The sequence below is a fragment of the Micromys minutus genome (genome assembly GCF_963924665.1).
Source record: "Micromys minutus genome assembly, chromosome: 1".
NCBI lineage: Eukaryota > Metazoa > Chordata > Mammalia > Rodentia > Muridae > Micromys > Micromys minutus.
The window spans coordinates 61845862-61859397 of NC_137969.1; the positions used below are offsets into that span (position 1 = coordinate 61845862).

The 13536-nt window shown below is 43.9% G+C and overlaps 1 protein-coding gene across 1 annotated transcript in view; it reads right to left on the reverse strand.

Moving 5' to 3' along the window:
• The window catches only part of DNAH14 (dynein axonemal heavy chain 14), a gene marked incomplete at both ends in the record, with an annotated part of 218518 nt that overhangs the window by 116914 nt on the left and 88068 nt on the right, over window positions 1-13536 (reverse strand). Inside the window, 3 exons of the mRNA XM_080925129.1 lie at window positions 63-156; window positions 2023-2235; window positions 11900-12034. Of these exons, the coding sequence (XP_080781255.1) occupies window positions 63-156; window positions 2023-2235; window positions 11900-12034 (442 nt within the window). The remainder of the gene's footprint in view (window positions 1-62; window positions 157-2022; window positions 2236-11899; window positions 12035-13536) is intronic.

Below are 13536 nucleotides of genomic sequence, written 5' to 3' on the forward strand. Positions count from 1 at the left end.
CAAAACTTTCTTCAAATCCAAATATAAAAATCCCGTATACTGAATTTGATAATAACACTTACCAGACATTTCTGGAGTTTTAAAACTTTTTTCTAGTTCCCTCATAAAAATGTTGTTGTCCATATCTGTTATCGTAGAGAAACCAACCTGGAAAACCTGAATCATACAATGAGTCGTCAAGATGTAGCATTGTGCTAGCACTTCCAGTCATTGTCAGTATTACGTGACTATCATTTTAATATAGGCTTTTATAATTTAAACATGCTTTTTTCTGTAAGCCTCACGATAGATGCAAAGCAAAAAGGTTGAACTTAGCAAATAACTGTAAACAATCTAACATTATGAAAACCCAGTATCAGAGCGTTAGGTACATGGAACAAACATTAATAGACTTACGGGTTGAAGGCGCCTAGAATACCAACAGCAAGGGACTTTAGCACTCTGCTTTCACCAATATCCAATCAAGATCAGCAAAGCAACAGCACAGAGGAGCTGCACCAGCTGGACCTCCAACACGCTGTACCGCCTAGCCCACAGCTACAGGGGCTCACACGCAGGCTAGCGTGAAGGACACGGGAATCGATTCTTAAAGCAAAGAATATATTGTATCCTGGAGAAATCTCAACATGTTCAGTCATTCCTTGTTATCTAGTGAAAACATTTTGTATTTTGATGCTAATTCTGCTTCCCCAAGAGGAGTGAGAGGACCATCCACTGGGCAAGGTGTAGGAGACTCCCCGGTCAGAGAGGGAAAGAGAGGAGACAGGAAAAGGTGACAGGCTTTTGCGAGGGGGCAACCTGTAATGAAACAGAGCTCCACCCTCCCCCCTCGATCCCCCCCCCAGGTTTAAATGGCAGATCCACCTAGATTCGCCACCAGAGGATGTAACTTAGGATGGCTTACAATTAAGGTGTTAGTTGTCGAGCCTAGTGATTGTGTTATCTGTTGATTCTAAACTAAGATTGTGTGGTATTTTCCTTGATGCAGCAACTTAACTGAGTTCCAGAGAAAGATAGGGTGGTGGTGGCGGGCATCCCAGCAAGCCAGGGAACTGGGATGTGTGGGGCTGGAGCCATGGGAACTTAGTGAGTCTGGTGGAGAGACTTCAGAACACTGGGTAGGACAGTCTGCCTAGATGAGACCAGGCTAGACCGCCGGTGCCCTGAAGAGATAGTGTGGGTTTTTTAGAGGTGGTGAGATGGCTGGGGCCAAGAGAGTAGACAGTGTTAGCCTAAGAGGGTGCATTTTCATTAGTATTTTACACAGCAAACTGTAACTTCATGTTTGGATCACCCTAAAGCAGCCTAAAGGCTAAGATTTGATGCTGTTAGACTTGGGAAACAGTGATAAGAAACAGTCTGTACACTCTTAGTACTGACTCCATTTCATTTCCAAATAGTTTGGATCTATCGTTTTGGGTTGAATCTACAAAGATGAAATTCATGAATGACATATGGTTATATTCTCAAAATTGTTCTAAATTATGTTGTTTGTATATTAGCTTATGAGCTAGAAAATATAGACTATTATTTTCTATCTTTGCTAACCCTTTGGTTTCAAATATCACTGTTGGCTTATAACTTACCCACTGAGAATTACCAATAACACCACTTATTAGTTATAAGAACACAACTTTTGTTTTTGGCACTCGTATTCACTGTTTAACAAATTTGGCATCAAATTCTTTCCTCGTTTATTTATTTACAAAATCATCCACATTTCTTTAATTTGCAAGGTCCATTAGTGATCCTTAATTACCAGGCTGTTCTCTATTGTAGGCCTAATTCTCCTTGCATTCCTTTCAATACAATTATCTCTGACTTCATCCTATGGTTTACTGACCACCTAAAAACTCAGTAGTGTAATTCCTATTTTTAATAATATAACTTATATTTTAAAACTGTTGACAACACTTCTTTCGTTGACATTAATAGGTGGTTAATTATATCCTAATAAATAGTTTGAACTATGCAACTGCCTATATTAGTCAAAGAAAATATTAAACTACATACTAAACTTACATCTGATAAATCTGTGACTCCTGACATTCCAAGATTACTGTCTTTCTTGAAGGAATCTGCAGTACTAATATGGACAAAATTTCGAATTGCTGCCGATAGCAGCCCATCATTCCACTCCATGGTATTAAGGTTCAGCTGTCCATACAATTCACCAAGAGTGATGGATTTTGGATTCAAAACACAAACATCTACTTTTCCTTTTCTCCCTGTAGACTGAGGACAGGGGATGAGAAATCCAATGCTGTTTTAAAAGGAATTAATCATAGTGCAATTACTTAAGTTTTTATACCGATGTTGCCAATGGGTTTTGGGAAAAAAATCTTTCATATCAAACAAATTATCTCTATAAAGGTAGTAATTAACAAGACATCTCACTGAGCTCCACTATAGAACACAGACTCTGATTGAGATGTGGCATGCTGGGAGCCAGGGTGGCCTATAGAGAAGTTGGGAAGCAGGGTGTACTTTTAGTCTATTTATATTTTATCTACAAAATTGTAGCTTGCTTGGGCTCCACCTGAACTATTCTCTGCTTTATCACATTCAGATTTAAGTAGGGCAAGGGGCAGTCATATTGCCAGAAACACACTGGTTCACATGACGCAAGGCAAGAAGTTATGGGTACAGACATACATGTGGTGGGAATCTTTGAGAAATTAAGATAATAAAAACCCTGCTATTTATGCAGAGGGACGGGACTGTGAAAATCACATGTAAGACACATGTACACAGCTGGGTGTGGTTCAGTGGATAAGACCAGAACTAACATACACCATTGGAGCTAAGATGGTATCAGTCAACAGAATTGATACTTAGTATGATGTATTGTTAGGGCTTCTTTAAAAGAAAAACAAAAACAAAAAAACCCAAAAAAACAAAATGACTAGGTGACTTAAATTATTTTTTTCCTCCATACTTCTAGAGACTGGAAGATCAAGGTGGGAGAATGCCAATTATATTGGATTAGGGCCTTTCCTCAGAGCCTCATTTTAACTTTAACTGTAAAGGGCTTGTCTCCAAATACAATCTGAGACACTGATTCAGGGATTCAGCACATAAGTTTTAGAGGGCTCATAGTAGATAGTAAGGGTAACCATTAAGAAAAAAACCCTAATGTGTATATATATATATATATATATATACACAGAAAAGAAGATGAAAAGAAGATTGAAAGGATACACTAGGGAGAAAAATCAAACATTAGATAAAGAAGATTTAGACTCAAGAACCAAAAGATGGAGAAGATAGGAAATCAACTGGAGGGGAAAAACAGCAACCCAGCTACAAATGCTGAGTCATTGTTTTAAATGTAAATGAATTAAATTTACAACTCAAAAGGAAGAGACTAGAACTGTGGATAAAAGTCAAAACCAGGCTCTAAACATATTCTGCATGCAAAAGGCTCATTTTTTTAAAAGTAAGAAGATGGTAAGGTATGTCATATATAGTCACCAAATGAATTCTTGGCATCTATACTAATATACTTGAGGTAAGAAAAAAATGTCAAAGAGGCAAGAATACTACATAGTAATAAAAGGAAAAGTTTAAGAAGATGAAAATATACAAGCCAAATAATAATGGGGACTCAGGGTATATGGACAATGGCAGGGTAGATTTATGCAAGTACTTGAGACATCAATTCACTTTCAGTGATAGGACACGCACACTCTCAAACAGCCGCCATAGTGCTGTATAAATCTCAGCTTTTATGCTTACATTTTCACATTACACATTTCATTTGTGTGTACAAACTTGGTCAGACAGCTTGGATCACTTCTCTCGTTTCACCCCGAGGGTCCTGGGGACTGAACTAAGATCAGGTTGGTGGCAGACACTTTACTCTTGAAGCCACCTTGCAAACACTTGTGTTTTACTCTTGATGAGCAACCTGTGGTGAAAGTCTTCTGTATAGGTTTTCAGCCATGTCCAGTGTCAAGTTTTGAAGAAGTCACAGTGGGACATTCTCTACCCTGACACTCCCTACCCCCACCACACACACAATGGCCAAGCAGGCCCACCCTGCCTCAGCCTACTGAACTTCCTTGAGTAAATAATTCTCAGGAGAATCATAAAATATGCTGACAGATAGCCATCCCACTCCCTAGGAAGTCCCAGTTAGGGTCCTGCCACATATGCTCACTAACCAATAGGTTTAAAGGTCAATGTGCTTAGACAATGAATTTAAATTATAGCCTTGCTGATGTAATCTGTACCCCTAAAAAGTATAAAAACTGCTGGTAACAGCCTTTCAGGGTCGCCTCTCCTCTGGATGTAGGCCAGCCCTGTGCACTGGACTAATAAATCTCTTGCTTTTACATCGATTCCCAATCTCTTGTCCCATTCAATGGGAGCCTCAAATACATAAGACTCCATTTGGGCCTTCCGGTTTAACTGCAGTGCTGCAGGCAGACTTGTCCCTGGTTGCCGGGAAAGTTTCAAGCCTGTTACCATGTGAGTATGAATGAGTTATAGCTTTTCCAAAAATTCTGCTGTCCTGGTTTTCTGACTTTTTTTTTTAATCACAAAAGAAAATGAAATACTGTAATATTTCTTTTGTATAACTTGATATTATCATGTGGCTTCTTTCTCTTGTTCTATTTTGGTACGTACTATGCTGGTTGAATGTTGGATGTGATTCCTGGAGTAAATCCCACCTGATCTTGCTGTATTTGTTTACTTTTCTCATCAATGACAACTATTGCTTACAAACTCATTGAGTTCTGTTTAGAAGAGGAATTTATAGACAATGATAAGAATTAGAAAGTACAACATGAACAGTTCTCAAGATGAAATTTTATACCAACAGAAAAAAATTCACATAACTATAAAGGTAACTTTCTAAGATGTTATAATATACTACCAACAATGAAATCTTCAAATAATCGAAGTTCACATGATGTACTGGAGTACTTTATATTGCATTAAAATGTGTCCGTAGGGGCTTCCTGAGAATCTGTAGACAGTTAATATTTACTTAATACATATGTCAAAACACAGCCTATTACACCAACCAGCTAAAAGACAAAGACTAACAATTATTTTAGCTTTGAAATTTAATTTTGTTTTATGTGCATGGGTGTTCTGCCTGCATGCGTGCCTGTGCATCGTATGCTACAGAAGTCAGAAGAGGCATCAGATTCTGTGGAACAGTAGTTACTGATGACTGTGAGCCGCCAGGTGAGTGTGGGAGTGGAACACAGGTCCTCTGGAAGAGCAGCCAGTGCTCTTACCTGCTGAGCCATCTCTCCAAATCCCTTTCTAATCTCTGACAATCGTTATATAAGTTCCAATCATCAAAAATGCAAAGTTTTGAGGACTAGAAACTTAAATGTGATGATAAATTTTTTAGGAAAATTTTTTACAAAAAAGAATAAATTATTAGGGATAAAGAAAATATCACATTGAAATATTAAATGCATCTCAGATAAAATAAGGAATAAGAACTATATTGGCACTGTCTTGGAGGGCTTTAATTAATTTAATAACAGAATAAAAAGTATATAAATATTGGGAAAGAGGTATAGTTATTTTCACTTGAAGGTGATTGAATTAATATTCAGGAAGAAATTGGAACTTAATAAATCAATTCAATAAAGTAGCCAAATATAAAATATACAAGTCAACTGAAGAGTAAAAGGTTGTCAAAGGACACTGATTCCTTGCCCTAGGGATTTCCTCTGCCGCTCCCAGGAAATCCCACCCAGGAAATCCCACTTTCTTGAGATTTGAGTTCCCAAAATACCACAGAAGGTCCGGATGACCTCTGTGGAATGTTCCAACACCCTAGGTGTGCCTGGGGGTGTACTGATAAAAAATGTATGATTCTTCCCCTTATGAATTTCCTCATTCCCCCTGTCCTCCCCCTCCTTTGTGATTTTTGCCTTTATAAGCCTGTTACAAGTTCAGGCCGGGGTCGAACTCCTCTACCCCTGCGTGGTGTATGAGTCTCGACCCCAGCATGCTGGCCTGAGATCTCACTCTTTCACTTTCAATAAACTTCCTCATGCGATTGCAGCAAGTCTGGTCTCGGTGCCTCGCTGGGTGCGCGCCTCTCCTGAGATTTGAGTGAGGGTCTCCCTTCGGAGGTCTTTCATTTGGGGGCTCATCCTGGATTTGCGCGACCACCCAGGGGCCCTAGACCTACTTGGAGGTAAGGATTTTCTTTCCTTTCTTTCCTTGTTGTCCTGTTGTGACTCTGTGTTTGTGGATTGTCCAGATTGTGATTCTGTGTTTGTGGATTGTCCAGATTGTGATTCTGTGTTTGTGATTTGTTCAGAGGTCTGGTGCGATCGCAGTTCGGTATTCGCAAATGCTCTAACCGAGTCTGCTCTTCCAAGGGAGGAGTGGAGTGGACGGGGATAGACGTGTCCAGGGTCCACCGTTTGCTCACCCTGGGAGACGTCCCAGGAGGACAGGGGGAGGACCAGGGACGCCTGGTGGACCCCCACGGGAAAAGTCGGGAGATCAGTTTTTCTCCTTGAAGATCTGTGTCAGAGGGCCAATTCTGGGCCATCTGGCTCTTTTCGGGATTTCGGGTCGACTCGAGGTCGGCGACTGACTTTGTCTCTCTGTTTTGTAGTATCTGTGAGTGTTTTGTGTGTGTGTGTCAGAACTAGAAATGGGCCAGACTGTGACAACCCCACTAACACTGACTTTGAACCATTGGACGGACGTTAAGACAAGGGCCCATAATCTTTCTGTTGAAGTCAGGAAAGGACCGTGGCAAACTTTCTGCTCCTCCGAATGGCCGAGTTTTGGCGTAGGATGGCCTTCGGAGGGAACTTTTAATCTATCTCTTATCTCCGCTGTTAAGGGAATTGTTTTTCAGGCTTCAGGGGGACACCCCGATCAGGTTCCTTACATCATCGTGTGGGAGGACCTGGTCCAAAACCCGACATCCTGGGTGAGACCCTGGACAGCGGGGGCAGAAACGGCAACGGTGGCCGTGGCCTCGAACAAGCTGGCACCTGCTCCATCGGCCCCCACACAGATCTATCCTGAAATTGATGATGGTTTTCTTCTCCTCGACAACCCTCCACCCCCATACCCTCAACTGGCTTCTCATGCAAGTCCCCACAGGTGCCGACTCCCACTGACTCCCAGACGGCCTCTGAAACAGGACCAGCGGCCGGGACCCGAAGCCCCCGGGTTCGAAGCCCAGGGGGAAATGGCGCGGGGCTTGGCTCTGCTATTGCCCTACCATTACAGGCTTATGGACCCGCCCCAGCTCCGGGAGAACTAGTCCTGCTACAGTATTGGCCGTTTTCATCAGCCGATATGTATAACTGGAAAACTAACCACCCCTCTTTTTCAGAAGACCCCTCGGGCCTGACGGGACTCCTTGAGTCCCTGATGTTTTCTCATCAGCCCACTTGGGACAACTGCCAGCAGCTTTTGCAGGTCCTCTTTACTACGGAAGAGAGGGAGATGATCCTCCTGGAAGCTAGAAAAAATGTTCCAGGACCAGATGGGACCCCCACCAATCTCCCTAATCTTATAGATGCAGCTTTTCCCTTGATCCGCCCTGACTAGGATTACAACTCTGCAGAAAGTAAGGAGCGTCTCAAGGTCTACCGCCGGGCTCTAGTGGCAGGTCTCAAGGGAGCCGCAAGGCGACCCACGAATTTGGCTAAGGTAAGAGAGGTTCTTCAGGGACCTGTTGAACCACCGTCTGTGTTTCTTGACAGGGGTTATACCTTGACCCAACCTCTGAGGGTCAGCAGGCAGAGGTGGCTATGGCCTTTATACAGCAGTCAGCATCAGATATTAAGAGAAAGTTACAATGGCTAGAAGGGTTCCAAAACTATACCTTGCAGGATTTGGTGAAGGAATCAGAGAAAGTGTTTCATAAGGAGGAGACTGAGGAAGAGGAGCGAGAAAGAGAGAAGCAGAAGGCAGAGGAAAGAGAGGACCGGAGGGTAGTAGACAAAAAAGGAATTTGTAGGATTTTGGCCACAGTAGTGAAGGGCCAGGGAGTTAGGAATCAAGTCTGGCACTAGGAGGGAGCCTCTTGACAAAGGTCAATGTGCTTACTATAAAGAAGAAGGCCACTGAGACAAAAAAATTGCCCCAACAAGAAAAAAAAGGGACACCAGCAACAAAAGCCCCGGACATGTGGCTCCAAAGTTTTAAATATTTATGGACTACCCGAAGATCTGTGGATCTCGGAGTGGGCCGGGTATCCCACTTATTCATTGTAACGCCAGACTGTCCCTGCACCCTGTTGGGGAGAGACCTCCTGACTAAGATGGGGCACAGATTCACTTCCACTCTGATGGACCACAGGTTAGAGGTCCAGAAGGGGAGCCTGTGCAGGTTCTAACCATCCAGTTGGAGGACAAGTACCAACTCTAAACAGCCTGCCTCAGATCAGACGGACTGGTGGCTGCAGGCATATCCACAGGCCTGGGCGGAGACTGCAGGAATGAGAGAGGCTAAGAACCAGCCCCTGCCCATATGGAGCTGAAAGTCCAGGCTAGTGGTGCGTTAGTACCCCATATCAAAGGAGGCATGAGACGGGATCAAGACACTCATCATTCGGTTACTCCAACAACTTTGTATGTGTCCATCATCCTGAAGTGTGCTTCTCCTACTGGTGTGGAAACATGGAACCAACGACTGCTGGACAGTTCAAGATCTCTGGGAGGGTAAACAAATTGGTGGCAGAACTCCACCTCACAGTACTTAACCCCTATAACCTGTTGAGCTCATTGCCCTATCCAGGACCTGGTGTACAGCACTGGACTTGAAGAAAATGCATCAATGGACTCATCTAGAGGTAGACAAACTTGTAAAGATTGTCTTGAGGTCAAATTCTTTTGTGCCAGATTTGACTAGATAACTGTGTGCCATGTTAGAAAGCAAATGTATGTAGAAGGCTGGGAGGAGAGAAGATAGACCTGAGGTTTACTGAGAAGTGGATTTTACAGAACTGAGCCAAGAAGATATAGATATATAAGTATCTATTAGTCTTTATAGATACATTTTCTGGGTGGGTAAAAGCCTCCCCACAAAGAGAGAAATGGCAGCAGCGGTCATAGCTAAGAAGATTCCAGAAGAGATCTTCCCTAGGTTTGGCACCTCTAAGGTAATTGGATCAGACAATGGGCCATCTGTGTTGCCCAGGTAAGTTAGATATTAGCTTGTTTATTGGGGACTAATTGGAAATTACATTGTGCTTACAGACCCCAGAGCTCAGGACAGGTAGAAAGAATGAATAGAACTCTAAAAGAGACCCTTACTAAATTAGCTATTGAGACCGGTGGTAAAGACTGGGTGACCCTCCTCCCCTTTGCGCTTCTTAGAGTCCAAAACTCGCCGGGGCATTTCGGCCTTACCCCTTATGAACTCCTACATGGGGGACCGCCCCCCTTAACAGAGTCGTGCGGGATATTGGATCCTGGCACTAACTCCCCCTCCTCCTCTGCTCTATTTGCCCACTTAAAGGCCTTAGAAGTTATTAAAACACAGATCTGGAGTCGAATCAAAGAAGCCTACACTCCAGGAACCACCGCGGTGCCCCACAGGTTCCAGGTCGGAGACTCAGTCCTGGTCAGACGACATCGCGCTGGCATGCTTGAGCCCAGGTGGAAGGGACACTACCTGGTGCTGTTGACTACCCCCTTGGCAGTCAAGGTCAACGGGATTGCTGCTTGGGTACAGTGGCAGCTGGTGACAATTCTCTTAAGCTGCACCTTCGTCGTAGCCCCAACCTTGGGTAATAACCCCCATGCCCCTCAAAAATTAACCTGGGAAGTGCTTAATGAAGTGGGCGACGTCGTGTGGTCAACAACCGCAGTGCACCCCCTTGGACTTGGTGGCCTAATCTTGCACCCAATGTCTGTAAGTTAGCAGCCGGCTCTATGGCCTGGGATCTTTCCAGTTATACCAATTTAGAAAAGCCACCCCCAGAAGAACAGTGTGTCCCTCATGGCATAGGGATCACATTGGGGTGTTCAGGACAGTTTTACCGAGCCAACCTTCAGGCAGCAGACTTCTATGTCTGCCCCGGACAGGGACACACCAGGGAAATGAAGAGAGGGGCCTCAGACTATTTTTGTAGTAAATGGGGATGTGAGACCACGGGAGAAGCCTACTGGAACCCTTCCTCCGCTTGGGATCTAATTATAGTTAAAAAGGGTCGTAGGCCAGGGGAGCCAGAGAAAGGGGAAAGAGATCCATCCAAATACCTGGCTTATAGGACTGGGTGTGCCTCTGAAAGCTCCGGTAGCCCTCAGGGACCGTGCAAAGACAGTTATTGTAACCCTCTAAATATCAGCTTCACCCCATAGGGAAAACAAGACTGTCAGTGGGTAAGAGGAAACCGTTGGGGATGGAGAGTCTATACTGGCAGAGGGGACCCTAGATTCATTTTTGTTATTAAGATAAAGATAGAGAGTCTGCCCACATGACCCGTAGGCCCCAATTCGGTGCTTGATAACCCTGCACCCAGGCCTGAGAGACCTCCTTGTCTCACTCTGTCACCAAAGGAGGACTCGTATCCCCTTTTGACCACACCCTGCTATCTCCCTATGAGAACTGAGGACCGCCTGTTCAATCTGCTTGATAGTGCATTTGTTGTTTTAAACCGCCGCTACTTTGACCTTAGCTGTCTTGTTAGGACTTGGAGTGGCAGCAGGAATTGGAACAGGGGCAGCTGCCCTCATCCAACAACCTTACTACTATAATGAACTCAGAGCAGCTATGGACGTGGACCTGGGAGCATTAGAACAGTCCATAACCAAACTAGAAGAGTCATTGACTTCATTATCAGAGGTAGTGCTACAGAACAGGAGGGGATTAGATCTGCTTTTTCTAAAGGAAGGAGGGCTCTGTGCTGCCCTAAAAGAAGAATGTTGCTTTTACGTAGATCATTTTGGTGTCATAAGAGATTCTATGGCAAAGCTTAGAGAAAGACTAGAAAACAGAAAAAAAAAAAAAAAAAAAAAAGAAAGAGAAACATACCAAGGATGGTATGAAAATTGGTTTAACCGGTTACCCTGGTTCTCTACGATAGGTTGGGCCTTTACTCATTTTAATGCTAATCCTAACCTTTGGGCCATGCATCCTCAATAGACTGGTGACTTTTATAAAAGAAAGGGTGAGTGCTGTACAGGTAATGGTCCTAAGACAACAATACCAGATATTACAAGAAGCTGAGGGATCGCTCTAAGATTAGAGCTTTTTACAAAAAGAAAAACGGGGGAATGAAGAGTAAAAGGTTGTCAAAGGACACTGATTCCTTGCCCTAGGGATTTCCTCTGCCGCTCCCAGGAAATCCCACCCAGGAAATCCCACTTTCTTGAGATTTGAGTTCCCAAAATACCACAGAAGGTCCGGATGACCTCTGTGGAATGTTCCAACACCCTAGGTGTGCCTGGGGGTGTACTGATAAAAAATGTATGATTCTTCCCCTTATGAATTTCCTCATTCCCCCTGTCCTCCCCCTCCTTTGTGATTTTTGCCTTTATAAGCCTGTTACAAGTTCAGGCCGGGGTCGAACTCCTCTACCCCTGCGTGGTGTATGAGTCTCAACCCCAGCATGCTGGCCTGAGATCTCACTCTTTCACTTTCAATAAACTTCTTCATGCGATTGCAGCAAGTCTGGTCTCGGTGCCTCGCTGGGTGCACGCCTCTCCTGAGATTTGAGTGAGGGTCTCCCTTCGGGGGTCTTTCAAACCATTACATTTTACACCCCCTCATCACAAGTTTGCTATGTAAATCTAAACGTTCTCACTTACCACAAAGATTTCTTACTACAAAACTTTTAGCAATAACTTGAATACATAGTTAAAATGCATACACAGAAAGAATAGACATATATACTGAAGTATATGCTCTGCACAGATGGAAAGTGTCTTATTTAGCAGATAGTTACCTTTGAATCAGATTGCCTTTCTTTAACGGGTAGGGAAGAAGCAACCGGCAGTGTTACCAATGCTTTCTCTAAAATTTTCCTGACTGTGGTCTTCCCTCCGCCTGTTGGTCCCACTAGAATCACGCCAACACAAGCCTTAAACAAAACGCACAGATTAGCGTACTGAGCAACTGTTTTTAACACAGACATCCGCGCTTGTGCCCGCCCACTCTTTCTTCACGACAGTTCACGCCACTGTGGCTTGTCCTCTGCCTTTACTATTAGGCTAAGACGGAACCAAGAAAATCTTCTTACCAAAGAAACCCTTCTAACTCCTGGTGCGGAGCACTTCCGGTTGCTGTCGCACCGCCCCCCTCGGCTTTCTGAATGACTGGCCTGTGTACTGATGTTTTCCCTCTCCCTTTCCCCTTGTTCTTTTCATGCTAGATGTCCCTCAGCCGTTCCTGCTGCTCCCTCTCCTTTGTTTTACTTTAGTCTTGTCAATCTGGCTTCTCATGGCTCATGCTTGTTGCGTTCTCTCCGCCTCTGCTTTCACTAACTGCTCCCAGCCCGATGGCACATAAGCTTCTCAATTCAGAATAACCTTAGCTTTTTTTCTTTCCAAACTTAATGCTTTTTTATGCACTAGTTGCTCAATGCAGAATACTGACCTTTTTTTCATTCATAGCTTACAGGATTTTCTGTTTTAGCTCTGATATTTAAGGGAGGTTTCCTATGGTGTACATAAGTAGATAGAATGGCAGGGGGTAGTCTGTGGTAAAATGTTTGCCTAGAATCCTCAGTACCACACAGACAGAGAAAAAAACAGATGAGGAGGAGGGAGGGAAAGGAGGGAGGGAGGAAGAAGAGGAGGGAGGAAGAGGAGGGGATGAGGAGGAACACAAGAACTAGATTGCTCATGGATCCACATACTCCAGTGCTGGTTCTCCATTTCCATGGCCAATCATAGGTCAGACAACTGACATCTTCTGATGCACAGTGAAAAGATGAAGCTGGACCAACCATCCATACTGGTTGTCCCAAAGAGCGGAAGTGAGTGAGTTAGAGCTGACTGAGACCAGCACTAGAGCACCGCCACCTTCACCAGTCCCTCACCTTAAACGTCGTGATACAGTTCACAGTTAAGAAAGATTACAACTGAAAAAGTCAAGCAAGCAACCCTCCCCCTCAAACCAACAAAAGACCTCATTTTCCAAGTGAACAAACTTTGTGTATCTTTAGGTCTGTATTTCTTGTATAAAAACCAAACCCAGGAGCGGTCTTATCCTAAAAATACCTAGCTTCCCCTGAGAGAGGCTCACTGACCTACAGCAGCCCCTCCTTATGGGGTGGTGTAAAAACCTGTGCACATCTGGACTACTGCTTTAGAGATCAAGTGGAGGGGTCTCACCTGGTGCTCTAAGGTGGACTTCGGGTGGGCTATGGGATTTGTGCAGCTGTTTGGACCTAGGACATTAGGCAGAGTATTCATGGCTTGCCCTGCTGTTCAGTCTTAAGTCCCATACAAGGTAAAATGAATCTATTTGAGTTATGGGTCCTGTCAGCAAGATTAATTAGTGGTCAATATAGTCTTGTACTCTTGGGGACATTCACCAGAAACTAAAACTGTGAAATGAGAGATGGCTGTTCTCATGAGA